At 31.5% G+C, this 24,534-nt stretch overlaps 1 protein-coding gene across 2 annotated transcripts in view; it reads right to left on the bottom strand.

Moving 5' to 3' along the window:
* Window positions 1–2,952: 2,952 nt before the first annotated feature.
* The window catches only part of LOC107438844 (tubulointerstitial nephritis antigen-like), a 59,776-nt gene continuing 38,194 nt past the window's right edge, over window positions 2,953–24,534 (bottom strand). For both annotated transcript variants that reach the window (XM_016051229.5, XM_016051228.5), the window contains exons 3-11: window positions 24,038–24,142; window positions 21,874–21,964; window positions 18,612–18,753; window positions 16,132–16,282; window positions 8,923–9,070; window positions 6,923–6,968; window positions 5,880–6,006; window positions 5,172–5,214; window positions 2,953–3,269 (exon numbers count right to left, since the gene is read on the bottom strand). In XM_016051229.5, the coding sequence (XP_015906715.1) occupies window positions 3,138–3,269; window positions 5,172–5,214; window positions 5,880–6,006; window positions 6,923–6,968; window positions 8,923–9,070; window positions 16,132–16,282; window positions 18,612–18,753; window positions 21,874–21,964; window positions 24,038–24,142 (985 nt within the window). In that variant the 3' untranslated portion in view covers window positions 2,953–3,137. The remainder of the gene's footprint in view (window positions 3,270–5,171; window positions 5,215–5,879; window positions 6,007–6,922; window positions 6,969–8,922; window positions 9,071–16,131; window positions 16,283–18,611; window positions 18,754–21,873; window positions 21,965–24,037; window positions 24,143–24,534) is intronic.

Below are 24,534 nucleotides of genomic sequence, written 5' to 3'. Positions count from 1 at the left end.
TGATAATTCCCACATTTATATATACCGGTATTAGAAAAATTGTTTTTTAAAAAGAAGAAGTTGTACTTGTATATTTAAATTCAAGACTCTTACTATAATTAACAGTTAGGATTTTGTTTTTTTATCTAAGTTTTGCTAAATAATAATTTAATAACATTATGATCATAAAGTTTTTAGGATAAATACTAATAGTTAACTAACATACATACCTCTGAGAGTGAGAATTGTTTTAAATCTATGATGGCAATTATTCATTCAACAATGACAGCTTTTTAGTGTTTTTGTTTTTAAGCATTTTTAGTTGTGTTATTAAAGTTACATTTATCCACAAGTTTATTTCTTTTGGTTTACATGTGAGGATAAAATTTAGGTTTTTACACTTCTAATTATTTACACTCCAGCTCTTTCAAAAAGCTTACATTTCTGCTCAGATAAATTTAGCATAGAATTTAATCAAATAATATAGTAAAATACTTTATCTTTTATCCTTTTTACTTTTATTTTCTAAATTTTTATTTTGTGTACGAGAAAATTATAGATATTTTAATCAAAAAAAAGTTGCAATTAAGTTAGTTTGTTTTTATTGATGTAAAACTTAAAAAATAGAAAAGAATATATAAATGTTAATGCATATTTCTTTTGCAGATTATCTCCTCTTTTTGTTTAACCCATTTTAGGCCGATGATAGAAGTTTTATAAAATGTATTATTTTCATTGAAATATGTTTAAATTACAGGCACATTCATTAAGACAAAAAAAATAATTTTCTTGCATGAAAAATAATATTTTATTTAAGAAATAAAATGGTGTGTATACACACCATTGGCCAGATCAATGAACAATTCCTTTAGTTCTACGCTTATATTTTGAATGCAAATGGACTTTGCATATGATGTATAAATTAATCGTGTGTTGTCCTTTTTTTTTCCATGCCCATTTATTGTATGTCCGATTCTATCAGTCTGCACTTCTATTAGTAGAGCTGCGGATGACGGGCAACCTTTGTTTGAATGGGTAACTTGAAATGAACTTTCACCAGATGGATTGTTCTTGGATTCAGATTTTAATTGGGCATTAGCTATATAAAATCCATAGTCTATAAGTGATATTTTTGAGCTAGTTGAAATTCTATGCACCTTCAAGAAATTTAATATAATGCTATCTATGATGTTTGCAAATAATGGCGACCACCATTTCTTGCCTTGAATCTTGATGTGGTGTTTTGTTATGGTATTGTCATGTAGGTCTAAACCTCTCATATGCTTATTGTAATCCAGAATAACGTTGAGTTGTGAAATCACAACTTTTTTTGTTGAGCCCCGATGGCTCAAGGGATAGAGCATTCGCCTTCCAAAGAGGCGAACCGGGTTCGAATCCCGGTAATGGCTGGTTGATAGGAATTATCATCCTGCTGGCACTGACCACAGTGCTGACGAAATATCCTCAGTGGTAGATGAATCATGGGTTGGAGTCCCTTTGCAGTCAGACTAACCGTGGGAGGTTCTCGTGGCTTTCCTCTCCATGAAACGCAAATGCGGGTTAGTTCCATCAAAAATCCTGCACAAAGGCAAATTTCTACCAATATTTGATCCAGGAATTCCCTTGTCTTCTGGGTCGGGTTCAAAATTACAAGGCTACAGAGTTGAACATTAGAAGTCGTAAACCCAAAAATTGGCTCGGCTGTTCAACAACACTTATATATATAATAATAAAAAATAAACTTCTTTACTTTCTTTGCAACTGTATCATTTGGCATTTACAAGGGGCCAAAATTTGCCGCCAAATGATACCGTTATTAGTAACAATTGTTACTACAGCATTGTCGCTCCATTTTATTGCACATGTTTCTATATCCTTGCTGAATGCAATATCGTAGGAACCACGGTGTTTCCTTTTTTTTATATTTGTGTAGTCATCCAATATGCAACCACCTATGAGATTTTCGCGAGCTGTGCCAGATGCAAAGAAACCCTTTTCTTTCAAAATTTCAAATAAACTATAGGAAGAGAAAAAGTTATCAAAACTTAAATTTTTCCATCTCAGGTATCGAAACAATGCTAAGTAACTTCAGAACTTGTTCCTTATGGCATATTTTGTCGAACACTGTTAGCCTCAGAACAATAAAACTCTGATGAAAATAAGAACTTAACAATAAAAGGCTGAAACCTTGCATAAAAAGTAGGTTTTCAAATTTCGCCTATTTCTCATGGATTCGGCCAATGGTGCGTTAACACACCATTAAATTTCAATGAAAAAATTTCAACTTTTTTATGATGTTTGTTTTATTTTCAGAACTTACAACTTTAACCCATTGTAAAAACATATAATAAATCTGAAGTGGAATAATTATACAGTTTAAAAAAAAGAACTTTTTCAATAACCATTTGAAGTTCAAAAATTAGTGCGTTTTGAAAATTTCTCAACAGAAATTATTAACTCCAATTGAATTACTAACATTGTATAGATATCTTTAAAACTCTTTAAGACAAGAGAAAAATAAAATTATAAAAAAATTTGCGCCATGGTGTTAATAAAAAATTATGTATTAAAATGGTGCGTTTATGCACCATTGGCTAAAAATGGGCTAAACAACATTTTTAAATCAGTAATTTAAACTTTTGAATGTGAATGTGAAATAAACTTCTTAATTTGACAAGTTTTTTTGCAACTTAAAAATCTATGTTTGCTCAAAATAATAAAATATTTTTATTTTTAATATTAAAAAAAAATTTATAGTAAAAAATTAGAATTCGAAGAAAAAAGACGCAATTTATTTAAAAGCAATTGTATAAAATGAAATTTTTCGAAATATTACAGCATTTTTAACTACTTTACACTGTTATTAAAAACTAATGATCACACTTTACTAATTATAAAAGTTGCTAATGTAACTTTAGTCACATCCCCAATGTTTCTTAAAATACAGTGTTAGAAATAACTGTTAGACATAAATTTGTAAATATTTCATTATTATATTTATTTTTTCGTTTAAAAGACACAATATAATTGTTTTATGAAGATGCCAATTATGTGAATAACTATTTTAATAATGCACATGATATTTAAATCTGAACACATATACAAAATGAAGTATAAAATCCAACTAAAACAAACTCCAAACTATTTACAAATGGTGTTTAAAGGTGGGGCATTTCAGTGTGAGCCCAAACACCCACAACAAACATTTCAATATCGCACTCATCCTGTCCTTTTACAATTCTAAAGTAGCCATCTTCTCCCCATTCATCACCCCAAGAATTAGCACAAACCTGCGAAGTAGAACAGAAATAAATTTTTTATTTGGTTGAAGATTGTTTAAAATACATATATATTTCTACAAGTCTTCCTTCACTATGTAATTTCATGTTTCTTGACAAAGTGCTTACAAATTATTATTTAAAACAAGAAATAAAACAAACTCGCACGAGAACAAATCACTTCTAAGGAAGACTCAAAATGTATTTGTTTACCAGGAAATTTAGGGATTCCCAGTGTTATCTCACTGGCTCTGATGATTTTCATTAGGTTTTCATCACTAATGATTCAACTGATTTCGAAAAAAAATTTCACTAAAAATATTAATTTGCGGATAAATAAATATTAAAAATATCTATTAATTCTAATTAGTAGCCATTTTAAATATTAATTTATTTTTTTGACAAGGATTAAAAATATTTATATTAAAGGTGCTCATATTGAAATAATCTGTATAATTGTAAAATATTTATTAATGCTGTTTTAATGATTTTAAACATATTTTATAAAATTACAAATTATGTTTAACATAATATATTTAATTTTAAGTACAATTAAATTTAAAAGAAAATAAAAATATACTACTTTTTTTAAATTTAATTACATATGGCAATAAAATTTAACAAGTTTAAAATATTTTTCAAAAAAATTTTTTTTAGAAAAAAAATTTTTAAAATAATAATTTTATTTGGAAAATATAATTTTAAGAGTGGTTATATTTCTGTGTTCTATGGGAGAAATTTGAACAATTTAGCTACTTAAAAGGAAATCAAAATTTTGATTACTGATAAACTCCATTTGGTGAAGAAAATTATTACTTGTAGCAGTCAGGAAACAATTAAAACTTGTATTCCCATTTAACCCCAAGACTTCAAAAGTCGTGAACATTTTGATTAACTCCTTGCCTTGTATGCAATACATTCTACTTAAATTGATATGAAAAACAATTGAAATTTGCATAGAGTTCCAGTGTAGATTAGAGCTTGTCGGAAAGTAATCAAAATTTCGATTGCAAGTTTCTGGTCTCACAGATGATTTATTATAGAACAGGGTAACATTAAAAACATGGAAGTCAATTTAAAAAAATTAGGACAGGAAGGTTTATGATCCTAATCTATTAATTAGATGTTATTTGTTAATTTTTGTTAGGAAAAGATAATATAAATATAATGAAAAATATAATAGTTCCTGTTTTTTTAAGGTTGTATATTTATAAAAATTAAATTATTTTAAAAAATTATTTTTTTTAAACTTTTGAACTAGATTTAGAACTATTTTTAGACAAATAAACAATTAAAAAGAGAGAGAAAAGAAATTAATTAAACTATAGGGAGCTGTTTTTTTTTTTTTTTTATCCTTATCATTTTAAGCGTTGTTGAAAAAAATATATGTTTTACTTTTAAAAGTTTATTTAAAAACGACAAATTTATTGATTAGGTTGTAACTAAATACCTCATTTCAGAAGAATGCGAATTTAAAAACTTCTTCATTTTTAATTCATCTAAGGTTTCATTTATATTAATGTTTGCGTATTTTCAAGGCTGTATAGAATTATAAATTGTTGCTCAACTTTATTCAACTGGAATTTCAAACATTATAGAATTAATTTATGGAGTCAAATATTATTTTATAATAAATATTATTCGAATATATATTTGAGACTTTGATTTCTAGAATGTTTTTAATATATTAATGAATCAAAAGGGTCACTTGTGGTTCTGTTGTAAGCATTATTTAGATAGCTACCCCTGTTTTTTTACTTTTTGTTACTTAAAACGGTATCTAAACCATTTTATATTAATATTTTTGCAATCATAGTCTACAGGAGAGTGGTATTTAAATGGATTAAGTAATTAGTTATTATCATGCTTAAAAGTTAACTGCAACATCAAAGAAAATACACAAGGCAATCTTACCCAATATTTTATTCGTTTTCCATCAACTGTCTCTTCACCCCATCTATAAAGAAATTAAATTCTCTCAATCATTGTATTGCAAACCCAATGAACTCAATTTATTTTTCTGAATACAAGCTCTTACATTGAGATAAAAACCTCTTATGGTTATGCTGGTCATCAGTAATGACAATAATCCCAAAATGATGATAAAGCCTTCTTTATTGATCAAGAATTTTAAGGAAATTTGTTACGCTGTGGTGATTGAGAATGTTGGGGAAAAAATAATAATTTCACTAACAAGTCATCTTTAAAGAATTATATATAGTCTAACATTTTACTTTTTCAGTTGCCATGTCTGCTTTAAATGTAAGCGTTTTAAATATTCATTCTTGTAAAATATTTAGAAACTTTTAAGTTATTTTATTCTAAATCTTATCCTCATGACACTTAAAATGTTTTTAAGTGGTATTATGTCAGATTTAAGAAGTTATTTCTTTAATAAAAATATATATGCTACTGAAATAATTATCTTTGCGCTTGAGAAGAAAAATAAATTATAAAAAGAACAAATATTGAAAGTACGTGCTGTTGCTAATTTAATTAGATATTATGAAACCAATATTCATTTAAAATTTCAAAATACCGGAAACTGGTCGAATGCATTGCGATTTTCTAATACAAGTACTTAAACAACACATACATTCAATAGTTTCAATGAAGACTTACCCTATTATTCTAACGGAATGCCAATCTTGTTGCCTAAAGCTTTGCGGCAAATTCGCTACTAATGACTCGACATGATGATAAACTCCGCTTTTGTATAAAAAGAAATCACTGTTGACTCTGTATGTTGCTGAAAAAATAATAAAAAGCAAAATTAAAATAAGTTGGTCATTGAGGGTTTTATTTTATTTTATAACTGCCAACCCATTTCTGAGTTTACAACGCTCAACCCTGTACTCTTGTGATTTTGAACTCAACCCAGAACACTCCTGGATCAAGCATATTGACAAACTCTCTTTCATAGGACATTTGCATTATGTAGAGAGAGAAAAACCTCCAAGGGATTCTAACCTGTGATACGTCTATCACTGAGGATAGTTTCACGTCAGCGCTGCTGTCGGTATGAGCCGGGAGCAAAATTCGTATCAACAAGCCACTGCTGGGATTCGAACCTAACTAATCACACAGGGAGGCGAGCTCTCTATCCTCTAAACCACCGCGGCTCAAAAGGCATGATTAAAAAATTTTAAAAAAAGAACAATTTAATGTATCTTTATTGCTACAACTACAGTTTCTGCAGCTGTTCATTAAGAAAGAAATGAATAAAACCCAATTGGTTGAGATCATTGTTTTCTTCTTCATCACTACAGCGCACGTTGCTAGATCCTGTTTTTAGTTGAACAAATATCTTGTCTGTTCACAATTGCCTTTAAGCAAAATATGACTCTTTGCAATGAGTGATAGCCACGTTAAAAGGACATTGTTTCCGAGAGGTCCCTTTGAAGGACGCTTTTTAGTTTGACTCTAGAATGGGATCAACTTGGATGAATACATCAATAGCCCAGAAGAAAGGCAATCGGGGGAAATTAATTTTAAGTTGATATAATTGTGTTTTTGCTTAGTTCAAAATATTTTAACCACATGTTTCGATTTACTTTCATTAGGTGAAAAATAGAAATGAAAGATTTTAATAAAATAAATAATATTCCTTGCAGGTTAAAGCAAATAAATACTATAAAAATAAATAGTGTTAATTATGAACATACCTTGAACAGGCCCATTAAAATAAATTTCTCTCATTATTTCTTCTTCCTGAAAATATTTGAAAAATGATTAAAATATTTTGAATTTATAATTATATTTTATAGAAATGTATTCAATATAAATTCTAAATTAAACTGAAGGAACTGAAAAAAAAAATCCGATCTGATTTACGAAATTCAGATTTCAAATGCAAAAACACTAGCTCTTTCCTTAAACATTTATTTCTTTGAGTTCCTTCGTCATTTTTATCCGTCTGAATGTGAAATTCCTCTCCGCACATCCGTTGTTTTCACAGACTGAATTAAGAATTCTATAATTATTTTTTTTTTCATATTTTAAGAACTTTATTTTAAAAAGAATACCAACATCATTCGTGTAAAAAGCTTAACCAAAACACATAAGTATATAATATGCGAGCTATTCGAGATCAAATTGCAAAGTAATCCAAAAGGAATGCGAAATGTAGATTATTTTAATACTTGAATGACGTATTGTGAACACATTAAAAAAAGTCACCTTGTTTTATATTCAGTTTGGAAACATATTTTAAAAATATCAGGTACCTCGTTTTTATGAAATAGCTTTCGTGTCTTGAGAGGGTAGAACTTTGCATTCAACCGACTCAACAAAAGCACTCTTCCAAAGCTCTGTCCCATACGAAAATAATTTAACGTTATTCAACAGCTAAATATCGTCAATCCATTATTTCGACCCACTAAAGTGCTGAAAATTTACCTGGCTGCAAGCTGTACTTATTTACGATTTTATAGCCACGGGAAATGTATCTTCGGTCTAAATCCCAAGCAATTACCGACTCATTACAGTTTTCAAAACTCTGCCGAAGCATTTTTATATGACTGCCTAGTTTGCTTAAATTTGATTTAAAATTTTTTGCTAGATGACATCACATTGTTTTCTAACTATTTCAAGTAAAACCTGCGGCCAATGGGAATTGACTATGAATCTTTAATGAAGCTTTGTGCTAGATTTTATAATACAGTTAAGTTTCAATCAAAGAAGTTCTAAATGGAGCAAGCAAATCTTTTTTGCTCTTCTGTAGACATTTCAATGTCATATGCAAATGAACAAACATCGAAAATGAAATGAAAACTAAAACCACATTTATCAAGTTAACTAAAAAATGAGAAAATATTTTGCATTTTTGTTAGATCTGAAACAATAAACGAAGGATGCATCACTACTATCGTTATGAACTTTTATCACCATCCCAAATTCCTCAAAAGTGATTTGCTCTGCAGTTTCTTTTTCTCTAGATCTAACAAAAATAAAACTGTTTTCTAGTTTTTCGTCTACTTGAGTTTTTAAAAATTTTATTTTATTATTTTTCAATAAGGTAATTTTGAATGTCCGCAACATAATTATTTCATTATGTAGCATTTATTAAAGTTTTTTTTTTCTCAACCAAAAATGAAACATAGAAAAAGCATGTATTTAGATTTAAAATTATATCGTTTTTATTCATTTAAATCAAAGTTTCATCTAAGACAAGGTGCCACAGGCAACTAAAAATGTATAAAACGTTAAAAACTCAATTCATTTTTATTTATTTATACTTTTTTAAAATTATTGAATCGTTACTACTACTATGACTTACGTTTTAAATTATTCGTATTTAAAAGAAAAACATGAAAAAGTTGCTCATAATAGTTTCTTTTAACGCTTAGAAATTTATGTGTCAATACTTTTTTTGGATTTTTTTCTTTCAAAACTCAGCTAATCGCATGTAGAAAGAAATAAGAAATGTACCCAAGTATTAAACTTATTTTTTTAACTCCCTTAAATAGTCAGATATTGAATTTATTTAAGTTCAAAATTTAGCATATTCGTGATTACTAAAATTTAATCCAACAATTTTTAAATAACTTTATATAAAAACATACTTACTGTTATTTTGGAATTCAAATGTAAGTTACATGTAAACACAGATAACTTTATTTGGAGGGGGGGTAAAGGCATTTTAAGGAGATGGTTAAATGCTTACTTTAGGACCGACTCTATAGGGTGGTGTGTTATAGTAAAGTTCATCTTGTGCTCCGGAAGGACACCTGACTTTTCCTTTAACGCCGTTATTAAACGGACACCTTGTATCTTCTCTGCCAGTGTAAGGGAAGCAGTTCCCGGTTGTTATTCTGAAATTTAAAAACAATCCAAGTTATAATTTTTTCATTACTGGAAATACTATTAGTGTCATCTTGAATATGCCCCTAAAATAAAAGGGATAGTATTTAATTATTGATATAAGCTTGTATTACAGCAACCACTTCCCCTAATAAATAATCTTTGATTTCTACCTTTTTGTTTTCATGAGATTCATGACTACCACCATTTATTGATAGTTATCAATACATATATTGAATGCCTATATAGAAACATGGTGGAAGCATAGCTAGAAGTAAGTGTTTAAATACATAGTGTTTAAAAACATAGTGTAATTGTTGTCGATACTTTTATTGGTCAGGAAATTAGATGGAATGATCCAGTTTTTCTTACATGTGGAAACGCATTTTTTTGACTGTTATAAAATGAATGAGTTACGAAGGTATTATTTATCTGTAAAATGTATCTTCATCCTGTAATATTTGTTTATCATCGTTTCTCTGCTACTATTACACTCTTGATTTTGATTTTTTTCTTTCCTGTTGCATGAGAATTTCAAATCTGCAATCAATATGTTTCTCTCCAAGCTACAGTTTCTTTAAATGACATTTCTTTCTTTTTTTGCCGAAATGTTTAAAAACGTTATATAACAACAGGAGGTCGAGTATATGTGGCGACAAACTTCTTGGGCACATCATCAAGATTAAAATGGCATACTAGGAATCCATGTCCAGAAATGTCGTCTTATGTCTCCCTATTATGAACTGTTTCTTTGTGTGTTTCTGAACAGATCATAATAGTGAAAGGCCTCTAGCGGCATATGACAATTTTTTTTAAATTTTACATTCAAAATCCAAAAATTTTTATACAATTTTAATTCTGATGATGTGTCCAAAACTTCCCCAGAAATGTGTCGCCACATTTACGTGAGCCCCTGTTGTATATAACGTTTTTTAAACTTGTACATTTCGACAAAAAAAAATGCCATTTCAGAAAAAATTATAGCTTTAGGAACAATACTGATTTCAGATTTGAAGTTCCCACATCCAAATTAAGAAAGATAAAGCATTTATTTAAAGGCAACTCAGAATTTGTTCCCCAGTGAAAGGCTATTTTGCAGAGTTGGCCGTCGATTACAGTAATTGATTACAGCTATGTAATCAATTACTCCTAATCGCGATTACAAGTAATCAAAATTTTTGACTACATCAGAGTAGAGCGAAAATGTAATCAATTACATTTTTCAATTACAGTAATCAATTACTTGTAATCGTGATTACAACTTTCAAAAATTTTTTATTACAGCTGTAATCATAATTACAATTTTGATTACAGTAATCAATTACTTGTAATCATGATTCCAAGTAATTGCGATTACAAGTAATCACAACGAAAACGATTATGGATAATTATGATTACAAGTAATCAAAATATATGATTACATGTAATCATGATTACATATAATTTGATTACATGTAATTGTGATTACTTGTAATCAAACTATACGATTACAAGCTATTACACTTGTATACTACACTGGTTATCATAAATTAAGGAAAATTCACAAAAATCGCGATAACTCAAGAAATTACACATGGAATTTTATGAAACTTACCCACAATATACAACACATAGTAAGGTATTAAACAACATAAAAAGAAATTATCAGACATTAATAGTAGTATAGAAATTAGCACATGTATAAAATAAACAAATTGGAAGTATCGGTTTGCAATAGAAAAAGTACCTTTAATATGGAATATGATTGCCTCTAGAAGCAATACAGCACAAACAGCGATGTGTGATGCTTTCAATTATGCGGTCTATCAGTTCAATAGGAAGTGAGAGCCATTGCTCTTGTAAAGCAGTTGCAAGCGTGGCAAGGGTCTGAGGGGGCGGATTGATGGCAGATACACGCCTCCCTAGAGCATCCCAAACGTGCTCGATAGGATTCAAGTCCGGGGATCGAGCTGGCCACTCCATGCGAGTAATTGTTTCCTGTTGAAGATAATCATCAACAATGCGAGCTCTGTGTGGTCTTGCATTATCGTCCTGTAACAGGAAGCAATCACCAATTGCCCCGGCATATGGGCGCACATAAGCATCAAGGATGTTGTCTCGATAAACCTGAGCATTCACGGTTCCCCTTGGAAAGACATGGAGGTATGTGCCCCCTCCTAAGGATATGCCTCCCCAAACACAGACACTGCCTCTTCCGTATGCATCTCTTTCACGGATGTTTGATGGATGATAACGGGTCCCAGGTTCTCTCCATATCAAATAACGTCTACTGTCACTTTCTAGACTAAACCTGGACTCATCCGTAAAGAGAACAGGCCTCCATTGATCTGACGTCCAGTAGACATGTTGTCTGGCCCACTGCAAACGGTCTCTCCTATGGCGTGATGTGAGCGGCACGCAAATGGCTGGTCGTCTCGCATACAGACCACCTTCGTGGAGCCTTCTGCGCACAGTTGACGTTGACACCAACCTTCCGGTGGCTGCAGCAAGAGAGGATCTAAGATGTGTCGGAGTACTGTCTATTCCTGCGTGCACTTAATGTCAAATATCGGTCATCGGCACTGGTCGTAACAGTTGGCCGTCCTTGACTGAACCTCCTAGATGCCGAATCTGTGGTTTGAAATTGCCTCCAAAGTCTATGAACCACAGATGGACTCACATTTAGCCATCTGGCCACTTCTGATTGACTCTGCCCTGCCTCTAGTCTCCCGATGGCTCTCCATCGTAGTTCTTCAGGCAAATGATGCCTAGAGGTCATTATTACGAATTGGCTATCTCAGATTTTCAATGTCGCAATCACAGTAAAATTTGTGTGCTTTCTCTCAAACTTGGACTTTTATGCTCCAGGCAGATGACGTAAGCCGAGTGCAGCGCCACTAATTTGCATATTGCAATTTTACTCAGCTACTCTTAGTGGACAACATATGCAAATTTTGCACGGTTTGGCTTACTTTTGAAAGAGTTATCGCTATTTTTGTGATTTTTCCTTAATTTATGATAACCAGTGTATATGCAAGTATGTATGAGTTTATATATTTTTATTTGCATAGAATGTATGCACGCATGAACGTACAATTTGTGATTCCTATATATACAATGTATACACAAACGTTGTTTGTACGAACAATATTCATAATTATATTGTTATATACTTAATGCAATACGTATATGCTTAGTACACATAATTATGCATTTATGATACATGTACGCATGTATGTTAGTTTGTATGAAATGGCAATGTTTTGTATCTTTGTATACATAGAAAATATATGTATGAACGTATATGAAAATAATGTTTATACGTTTGCATGATTTTATGTACTTAAGTACATACATTGTATAAATGTACAATAATAGCACGTATACGTATGTATATAAAATTGTACGTATTTACCTACAATATGTAAGAATGTTATTTAAAGGTACAATATATGCACATAGTTGTGTAAATAAAATGCATAGATTTACATGTACATCGATATACGTACATGCAAAGTATGTACTTATGTACAATGTACGTATGTACTTGTATAACTACATACTTTGTTAATACTTATGCGCATGTAATACATGGATGTACAAAAAATAGTTGTATGTACAATGTAAGTATGTACATACAACGTATACATGTACATAATTACAAGTAATGTATAAATGCATGTGTGCATTTAAATATATGTAATTACAATACACATACATTGTGCATACATTAAAAAAATTTATGTAAGTAAAGTTATTAAAGTTTGTTTTAAAATTTTTTCTAAGGCATATAGAACTCGACCTCTTATTTTTTAGAAATCAAATGATAATTTTATTTTAAATTTCTAAATATTATTTCCACACATAAAATTTACCGTTTTTTTTGCCATTTAAAAAATTTCTAAACTGCTGTTTGTAGAAAATGCAACACCATGAAAGAATCATCAGAATCAAATGAAATTTAAAGCAGAAACGACTTGTACTGATACAAATAAATGATGAAATTTTCAAAACAAAAGAAACAAATTAAGCGTCCGAAATCAGTATTTGGTGCAGCCACCACGCGCTGCAATAAGTGCTGCTATACGACGTGGCATGGAGTCAAACAGATGTTGAATATCTGCTTGAGGAAGAGAATTCCATATCGCTTGTATGCGCAACCAAAGTTCGTCTTTGGAAACTGCAGGACGCGGATCACGAGTGAGACGCCGACCAACCATATCCCACACGTGCTCAATAGGCGACATATCCGGCGAATAAGCAGGCCAAGGAAGAAGTTGCATGCGTTGTGCTGAACAGAAGTCTCTAACAGTCCGCGCAACATGTGGGCGTGCATTATCCTGCTGAAAGATAGCTCCAGGGATGCCTTGAAGGAAAGGAACGGCTTCGGGCTGTAGCACTTCACGGACGTATCTGTTGCTATTGAGATTACCCTCAATTCGTATCAAATTGGATCGTCCATGATACGAAATCGCACCCCAGACCATAACTCCGGGTGTTCGACCACTATGTCGTTCAATAATACACTCAGGAAGGCAGCGTTGACCGGCATAACGTCTAACACGAACACGGCCATCATGGGTCCACAAATTGAAGCGTGATTCATCTGAAAAGACAACTTGGTGCCAATCAGCTCGCCAGTCTCTGTGCTCAAGAGCCCACTGCCGACGCAGCCGTCGATGATCCGCCGTGAGGGGAATCCTGTATAATGGCACCCTTGCACGCAATCCACGGCGCAGCAGACGACGACGAATTGACGAAGCCGACAATTGTACACCTGTAGCAGTAGACCAATGTGCTGCCAGCTGCCTGGAGGAAGCTGTGCGATCATTCACCGCCATGCGGAGCAGGTGTCGATCATCGCGCTCTGACGTCACCTTCTGTCGTCCAGTGCCTGTTTTTCGAGTTGTTCGGTGCTCGTCGGTCCACTGCTTCCAAACTCGCATCACTGTGGAACTGTTCCGCTGCATACGAGCTGCTATTGCGCGATAGGAAAATCCTCCTTCTCGAAGGCCGATTATCCTCCCTCGTTCAAACTCCGTAAGTTGCTTGAATTTCTTATTCTTCCGTCGTGGAGGCATACTCAGGTCTCACTAAACGTTTGCCACTAACAAATAATCATAGACTATTTTCAACGTCCCGCTACAGCACTTTATTTATACGCTTTCAGCATCAATTCAGAGGGCGCTGCGCGCGCCACGCACGCGCGATGGCTCTGAAACTTTATTAATTTGCATAATATCCTATAATTGACATTTGCTGCGAATTTCATTTGATTCTGATGATTCCTTCATGGTGTTGCATTTTCTACAAACAGCAGTTTATGAACCATGCATTATGTTTTTAAAAAATAAATCTGTATTGTCAAACATTTCATGAAAATACCTGAAAATAATTCTTTATTCAAAGAATTTCAAAATTACATAGAACAATTAAAGCTGAAAACTAAATTTAAATATCGTTTGATTTTGTCATTCAGCTTGCTTGAGTCCTTATAAGTTAACTTACATGCATTTTATTTATTGCATTATACACATATTTAGACGTAAATGTAATGTACATATGTATACGTGTAATGTATGTACGCATGTACAATGTATGTACATACATTCATGTATTGTACATGCATATATAGTACATATGGATATGCATGCATGGAACATATGTACATTGTACATGTGTGGATACATTCATTGGACATATATACATTACGCCAAATGCATAGATAGGGATAGCATGCATGTACACATGTAAAATTTGTACGAAAGAATTATGCCCAATATATTTATGCACATATGTACTGTATATGCACACAACACATATGTACATTATATGAACATTATATGTTCATTTCATCATAAGTACATTATATGAATATGCATCTGTACGCTATATGTATATACATCTGTACAATATATGCATCTCAAATGTGTGTATGTATATATGTTATGCATGTCGAATGTATGTATGAATATATGTAAAATATAAATTGCCCAATGTACGTACAATCGTACACAAATGTATTATGCATATTTGGATACATACATTGTGCATGAACATATTGTGTATATGTACATCCATACATTGGACATGCATATCATGTACATGTATACATATATATATTGTACATACTACATATATACCTATATTGTACATGCATGCATGGGACATACATCGTACAGACAATGTATGTATGTTTGTACAAAAAACAAGCACTTGTATATACATGAGTTCATGAACATAGATATACATTTTACATACACAAATATTTGCATAAAATGCATATATTCATTGTGTATAAATGTGCATGTCTACATTATTTGCACATACATACGTAATTATTAGCTATATACATACGTACATATGTTTTATACTTACAATATAAGTGTATGTACATGTGTGTGAAACTAAAATGTCTGAACATATGCACTAGATAAAATCATATGTACATACATTTTAGTTACATTCATTTGTACATATACAAATACGTACAAAATGCAGTACATGTAAATACGTGCAAAATTAATTAATATAAAATACATTATACTATATACTGTAAAATATAATCATTTATAAGAATACAATAGTCTTGTAATCGTGTATTTAGATTACATGTAATCATATATTTTGATTACTTGTAATCATAATTAATCGTTTTCGTTGTGATTACTTGTAATCGCAATTACTTAGAATCATGATTACAAGTAATTGATTACTGTAATCAAAATTGTAATCATGATTACAGCTGTAATCAAAATTTTTTGAAAGTTGTAATCACGATTACAAGTAATTGATTACTGTAATCGACTATGTGATCATGATTACTGCTGTAATCAAAATTGTAATCACGATTACAAGTAATTGATTACTGTAATCAAAAAATGTAATCGATTACATTTTTGTCCAACTCTGCTATTTGTATTCATAATGTAAGGCGCAAAGTAATACACAGTAAAGATTATTGTGTTCAGTTCAAACACCCTTTATGAATCGATGGTACTGACAGAATTGCTTCCAAATTTTCAAAATTTAAAGAGTGTTAGCAAATTTGTTTATGAACTAACATATATGAAATAGGACATTTAATACATACCCTTTCTTTCTCAGAAAATACCAAGCTTTATCTAGGTGACCTCCACTACAGGCCCTCTGCCCTCGTTTTTGACACGATATTAAGTGCTGGGGCGATAACTCCTTCCTCTCCATTCCTAGGGACTCAATTGCAAGGCGGTCGGAGGCCAAAGCTGCAATAAGTTGAAATGAATGACAAGAAGTTTCGATTTTATATATTTTTTTTATAGAAATATTTTAATTTGTCTATTATAATATTATTAAGTATACTAAATGAATGCAATATGTTGCCTATTAAAAATAAATTTATGATTGCGCAATTTAGAATATCACTTTTTAACACATTATTTTTAATGTGTCTCAGATATTTTCACTTTGCCGAAAAAAGGTTTCGAGCAGCAACTAAGAGGGCATAAACTTTCAGTTCTAAAGTATTATATAGACTACGACACTATTTTCACGAAAAATATAAACCATTATCAAAATATTAACAGATGTAGTATAAAGAACTTTTTAAGTAGCTCATTAGAACTTTTGATCAAATGATCGGATTTTCATGTGCTAATACTCAATCTTAATGGTTTGGATATGCTAATTTAGTAAGTGCAGACTATATTTTAAGTTACGAAATCAGTCGTTAAGGCGTAATTTTTATTAATGTCCTTTTTTAGACGGATTTGAATTCGTGACCCTTAAAATATGGGAGGGGTAGCCGTAATCTGGGAAGAAGGGTCCCAATAGTTTGGTCAGGAGAGATGTTGAAAGTTCGAACCCCTTAATGTTAATTTTACTTTAAGCAAATTGAAAAATTTTGTCACTCAGTTAAAAAATTCGTTAATTTATAGTAACGTTAATTTGAAGAAAAAATAATAATTTTTAATGATTATTTATATATTTAACAAAAGTGTAAAAAATTTTGAATAAGGTCATTTTATATCATTATAAAGAAGGTAATTTTAAAAGACAAATTTGAATGTTGTTGTTGTTAATTTACGTCGCACTAGAGCTGCACAATGGGCTATTGGCGACGGTCTGGGAAACATCCCGGAGGATGATCCGAAGACATACCATCCAATTTTGATCCTCTGCGGAGGGGATGGCACCCCCGCTTCGGTAGCCCGACGACCTGCGCGCGAAGTCGAGCACTTTACGGTAGCACAGTTTAACGAGGACTAATACCGCACACCCTCGGTCCCTACGCAGACTGATCCAAGTGGTCACCCACCCGCACACTGACCGCAGCCTGTGATGCTTGACTTCGGTGATCTGCTGGGAACCGTGTCTTAACGATCAGTCCACTGCAGGACAAATTTGAATGTAATTGGCAGAATAGTACCTAAGAAATCGAGTTTTAAAGAAGTGGTATTTTTAAATAGTTGTATATTATTGCTTTGACGGCGATATTTTCTCTTTCTACTTTAAATCGCAGTGAAAAGTTGGCTAGACTCAATTTTCCTCCATTGATCCTCCTTGTGTGCAATTGGATAATACTCTATATTGACCTCCAGTGAGATGACAAGATAATTTAAGTAGTAGCAAAATTTTTATTATTTAGAGCTAAGTGCCCGTTATCAAGAATTCGAGAAATCATCAACAGCTGCTTGAACATAAATTCACTTTCGACAAAGTTATTTCCACCCCAATCACATCAGCTCATCTTGATGCCCAGGAATCTTGTTTTATTCACATATGAATGCTGATTCCCTTGTTAACGATCCTCACCAGCTATCCAAAGCACCTGCAACTTTACCCTCACTGTGGTTTTTCATCTTTCTTTTTTTTTTCCTTTCTCGGCTACTGTAGTTTTTTTAGCTTTGTTTCTCACCTTTATTTTTTCATTGACACCTTAACAAATCACTTTTGTTTCTTATCATTCCCGCCTGGCAAGTCTTGGAAATGGGAGCCTACTTTTGAAGCTTTTGATACATGTCGACTGTTATTTGCTATTTATATATTTTGGAAGGAAATAAAGATTTTAATCAGGTAATTATGAAACATGTTTCTGGTTCTACTATATTTATTATATAACATTCCTGATCACTCCAGTAATCCTTCCATTCAAATACATACGAAATGAAATATATTTAAACGTAGGTCACAAAGTCAGAGAACTTTTCATTTGAACTGTTTACGACCACTTGAATATTTTAGGCAGAAACCCGTTGTTTTTGTATATAAAACTATTCCTTTCATAATTTGCTTTTTAACTAAAATAGTTATGAATGTAGGCTAGGGAAAAATGGCCTATGCCTCAAAACAACCTCATAAGAGAGCCATTTGTGTTCAGTTACTCATACCTTAATAACTACTAAAATACCTTAATAATTTGGTCCGACATTTTAGTGAACAACTTTTACGCATTAGCGAGTCATTTGTGTTCCATAGCAATTTCTGATTATTCTACCAGCAATCGTTTTTTGCTTTCAGTGAATTTGAGTTCAAATGGTTTTAGTCATTCACATAATGTGCATAAAAATGAATGAATGTGATGTAAGGCTTTACCTGTTGTTGAGAATGCCCAAGAGGATGCGCAGTCTCCTTGATCACGAATGGGTGTGATCATGTTTCTCCACTTCTGTCGTGAATCAAAAGCAGGCGGTAACGGTCCATTCGGTATTTGATGTATTTCTGTCATATCCATTACCTGTTAAATAATAGGAATAGGGGCAACTTAAATCCCTTCAATACTAACATTTTTGTTATCTTTCATTCATTTGTTTTTGAAATGAAGTGAATTACACAACTTATGAGGAATTTTGAGTTATTAAAAAGGTGTTTCCAGAGGTAGTTTATTTACGAAAATTAATAACTAAGTTCAAAAGACATATAGAACTTTATTTTTAAGAAGTATGTCGCCACTAAAAATATTAAAACATATAAAATATGAATGCATTATAACCTTGCAACTGTTGAAATTCGATAGTAGCAGAGATGCCAATTTGCTCCGCTTTTTAAAAAGATTTTTTCTAGTGGTAACAAAATTTAAGTTATTTTTAGTTTAGTAATATTTCCACCACTACATGTCAAAAATTCGAAGTATCATATGAAATGCAACATTATAGCAGTTTTCTCGTAGTGACTCATCTTATAAAGAGTGGGCCTAATTATCCTACAAGTTTTTACTATTTCATTCGCTACCAATTTATTAAAACTTATGCGGAAAGCGGAGCATCCGTGTAGTAGTTGGAGTGTCCGGATTATCCACTCTTCTGAAATTTTGACATCAAATTGTTCCTAAGTATTGTTTCAAGATAATTACTTCACGCGTTTCCGAAACTTACATTAGATAACAGCACGATACACAAAAACATCTTATTCCTTTCATAGAAAAAGCTGCTTTTTTCACCAAAGAAAAAAAAAACGATCTTGTTCCCCTGAATAATTTGAAAATACGGCTTATTATAGTGTTCCGAACCCGTCAAATTGACTACCATAATATGTTTTGCACATCTACAAAACGAACCAAAGGAGCTAAATGAAAATCGAAACACAAATATATTGAATACGATATAAACCTTATTCATCTTGTGTTAGTGAAAAAGGAAAAAAAAAAGAGAAATAAATTTTAGATGCTTGCAAAAACTTATGTTTACTGTCGATGATCCAAAAATAAAGAATGGTCTTGTTAACTTTCGTGTGAACAGCGCGCAGGAGGAGGAAAAAAACCCTGAATAATTTTCGATCCCTAATCATCGGATTTTCACGTTCTAGATCTCGATCTTAATCTGTTTAATACATGTGCACTGTAGGTCATGCATTAATAGGTTGAATGCATTTGGATACCCTTTGCAAGTTTTTCTAACCTACTATTGCCACGTATAGAATTGCTGCACCTTTAAACATGCAATGAAATTTTTAATTCTTAGCCTATTAGTACCCAAATAGAAAATTGGTTTATATATGAAAAACACTTGGTGAAAAAAGTTAGTACAGTGCGCAAAAAAGAAGAAAAAACGGACCACCTGGAATAACTTTTGATCTAATGATCAGATCTTCACGTTCTAGATTTTATTCTTAATGGTTCGGCGGGGTGACCTCAAATATGCTCACTAATTAGTGCTGACGATATTTTACGCTATAATATCAGACATAGAAACGCACTTTCTCGGACTAAACATGCCATTTTTTCAACGGATTGGGATTTCTGACCCCCCAATATGTAGGGAGCAGCCGCAATCTGAGAAATAGGGTTCCGATAGTTTGATGAGGTGAGCAATCTAAAGTTTAGATCCCTTAATGTTAATTTTACTTTATGCGTATTTCGTTACATCTCAAGAAGCGAATTGAAAACTTTTTACACACTTTTTATACAATTTTTTTTTCCAAAGATAGTTCCATGCAAAAAATAATTTTTAGTAAATATTTATTATTATTCTATTTAAGAATGGTAGAAAATATTTTGTATTGTAAGGTATAAAATTTTTTATATCATTTTGAAGAATGGACTGTTATATTGCAAAATTTGAGTAAAATCGATCAAATAGATCCTGAGAAATCGAATTTTAAGTATCTGACTTTTTTAAAATTTAATTTCTCAGAAACTATTCGACCCATTTTGTTGATAATATTGTCCAGTAAGGATCATGTACAATGCGGTATAACAAAGGGGCACTTGAATAACTCTTGATTTCGTGATCGGATCTTCACCTACTTGGACTAAATCTCTTAAGGGGGTGACCTTAAAAATGTTGGAAATCGAATTTTAATAAAGTAGCATATTTCTCAGAAGCTATTCAACCGATTTTGTTCAAATTTCAGATTTTGCCTTACAAAATTTCACCATTTAAAATAATGCTAAACATTTGTATAAGTTACGGATCAAAAATGTTTCGTATAAATAAAGTAATAAGTAGTTATTAAAAAAAAATTTTGTATGGAATTATCTTTGAATAAACGAATTTTGTAATGGTGTGCAAAATTTTTCAGTTCGCTTTAAAAAGTTTAGAGATATGGGGAAATACGTAAAAAGTAAAATTAGCATAAAGGGGTCCAACTCTTGAGAGCGGTCCAAATGGTCGGACCGCAATCTCGACCAAACTATTAAAACGATATTTCCCAGAATGCGGCTACCATTTTGAGGGTAAAAAATCCTAACCTGAAAAAAAAGGCATGAAAATTACTATGAGATTCCTACTATTTGAATATCCCATCATTAGATCAAAAATTAGTCAGGATATTTCGTTTTTTTTTTTTTTTTTTTGTGGGGGGCGGGCACAGCTTGACTTAATTTTTAAATTATGAATGTATGGCTTAGTTTAACATTGCATATTTTTTAATTAATTAAATATTATGCTAAAACAAGGAAATTAATCACGCTTTCTTATTTCGCTCTAAAATTAATCTTAAAAAAAGTTACTTATTCCCATTTCTTTTTTCCTTAGCACTTGCAGATAGCATGCTGAGTTCATTTAGTTCTTAAAAGAAAATTAAGTGGTAGTGAAACAGTTTCACTTTTAAAAAATGTACGCCTAAATATACAATTCATTCTTCATTACATATTTATGCTATGAAATATTTTTTTTCAGTTCAACTTACAGGGTGAACAAAGATTGAAATGATAGTTATATATATAAAACAAGATTTTATTTATCTTCACGATGCTACCGGATTTTAATTTAGTAAAATATTTTGTCATTATTTGCTATGGAGGCAGTTTCGATTTGCATTTGTATAATATGCAACAATAAAATTTATTTTAACATTAAAATGTTTTTAATTATTTGTGAAATAAATTAAATTACGAAATGTTTATGAATAAACAAACCGTTCTGGATGGCTTGAATGTACCTAATCGATGCTTCATTCCTTCTTCCAATGTTTTGCCGTAAAAGAAACTGTAATTACTCGCTCGCCATCTGAAACAAGAAACTTTTTACAAATAATATCAATCAGAAGACTTATTCCCAACATTTATTCCAAAAGATAATATTAATTACATCCTGTAAGAATTAAAATGAATGCAAAAATCATACTTTTTTACCACTTTTTATATTTTCGTACTGATTATCACTGTCATATAAAAATCACCTAGAAATACATTATGAGAGAAATATCAAGAAAAGATCTACTCTATAAATTAAGTGGTTGCTAAACAATAACCCATTTGTGCTCAACTCATACTAAAAGCATCAATACGGAGGAAAATATTATTATGATAGTATTACTTGTTTTGGGGAAAGCTAAAACATCAATGACAAACAATAGTTTTTTTAAACAGTTATTTATCATATATAGCACTTTTTTTTTAATGCGAGAAAAGTAAATAGTTTGTCATTAACCTTTTACATTCCTCGGATGCCTCAGGGGATGTATAAAGTGGTGAAATAGCAAAAATCAATGAAGCGATCTCAAATTTTTACTAGCTTATTTGTTTCAATTTACTATTGAAAGTGACTGCGAAGAATTGCTTTATTCAAATGACATACATTGTGTGCTCAATTTAGGCTTATAAACCTTTGTCAAGGTAGAAGGACAGATAGAACAGTTCAGGGTTCCGTCGGAATTCTAGCCCACGCTTCGCACAGTGCTCGAAACATTCCAATATTTCTATTAGAATGCTCTCTTAATAAAAGTGGCATTGAAAATCCAAAAGAGTTTTATCTTCCAACGCTCATTTTGATCGATCCGAATTTTACATGGGTAAGTTCACCTTTGTATATGTTAAATAAATTAAACAGCATTTTAAAGTACTCGAAGTGTAAAAGGTTCAAAACAAGAAACGATTCTTTAATTCCACGCGAAACCCAGCCATGAAGGAAATATTTTTGTGTCCAGTTCTTCCTCTTATGTTTAGCCCTGTTTCATGTCTAGCGTCCTTTTAGAAGGACAGTTTCCTTTGCCTAAAGTGGTAACACAAGTGTTTCATTATCAAAATTTATTTTGTAGAAACACTATAGTTTTTTGCATACCCTTATAATAAAAAATATTTATTAGGATCTGAAGCCATGGCACGGAGCTTTTTAAAAACTGTTACAAGAAGAAATATCCACTTAGTGCAAACAGTGTACAGTGCGCCACAGAAAGAAGAAAAAAAACTGAATGACTTTTTATCTTCACGTTTTAGGACTCAATCTTAATGGTTTGAACCTCAAATGTGCTAATGAATTGGTACAGACGATATTATAAACAATGCTACTTTTCTGCCCAAAGAGAATGAACGAAACGGTAAGACTATAAGTACCTTTTTTATATCTGTCATAAGATGCATTAAATTTTAAATAAGGAATTGTTATAAAATAATTTATTTAAATGACTGTGTAACTATTACATTCCGTATATTATATAGAAATTTACAGTTAGTAATTGAAATGCTTTTAGGAAATGGGGGATGAAAAAATTTTATTCAGTTAAAAAAGAAAAAAAAGTTTTACATTTCCAATGAAGTGTTTAACAGTCTCTCTACAAGTTTCTACTCTTAAAATGAGACATCGCATCAAAACTAAAAAAAGTGTAAGCTAATTTATCTTTGATGATAAAATGTTTTAGTAACACACCAGTTTTTGTACTAAACATAATCACTTAAATTATTGCCGTTTTGATTTGCTGTTTCATCCGAAAGTCGACCTAAATATTATGAAAAGGGCAAATGTAAGCTCTACTACCATTTTATTTCTAAAAGGACGCTGCAGCCAATGAATATTTAAAAGCATATCCATACATTCTTTTCAGAGAGATACCAACTTGCTCCCTTGTGCAGAAAGCGGAGTAGTTGGCGTCTCTGTATTTCATATTTTCTCAAAACTTAATAAATAAATGTTACTTTTTTGTAAAAAAAAATTTTACAATCATAAATAAAGAAAAATCTTTTGTTGGAAATGACTGCATCTACTATAGCATTAAGAGGGCCATGCTCCTTGTCATTATACAGAAGCCTAGATTACATTATAAAATGATTACCGAAATAATTGGGATAAGCATTGCATAATTACCCTTGTCTAGCGTCGTTGATGGCTGTTATCAATTCCGGCCTCACAAGACAAACATTCTGTTCACAAACAAAATCGAATTCCGCCGCTTCTTTCTGTTGACATGTGCTGCAAAATATTTCAAATGATTTATTTATGCACTAACATTTATTTTAGTAATGAAAAAATGTTTTATGTTGAGTCTGCTATTCCTATCCAACCCGTGTTAAAATAACCATATTTGAGGACATATTTCGAATGAAATGATTTTCATAAACTCTCTCGACCCTTTATACTTCTATAAGTTGCCAAGAAAACAAAAACTTTTTCAGAAAATTTTCTTTACTATTAAGTTACGTATTGAAATTTCACTGAAGAGGTTAAATAGCATTAAAGGTAATTTAAACTCTTTTGTGAGAGTTGACCACAGAGAAAAATTATGTTTTTAAGCATAATAAAATAAAATTCAAAATGTTTGTAATCAATTTTAAATTGCTCGAAAAATGTTGTTTAATTTTACG

Source organism: Parasteatoda tepidariorum, chromosome 1, assembly GCF_982258835.1.
Source record: "Parasteatoda tepidariorum strain Cologne lab strain chromosome 1, Ptep-v5.0, whole genome shotgun sequence".
Taxonomy (NCBI): Eukaryota; Metazoa; Arthropoda; class Arachnida; order Araneae; family Theridiidae; genus Parasteatoda; species Parasteatoda tepidariorum.
Note: the sequence above shows the minus strand (reverse complement) of the source record. Positions and strands in the feature narration are given on the sequence as shown.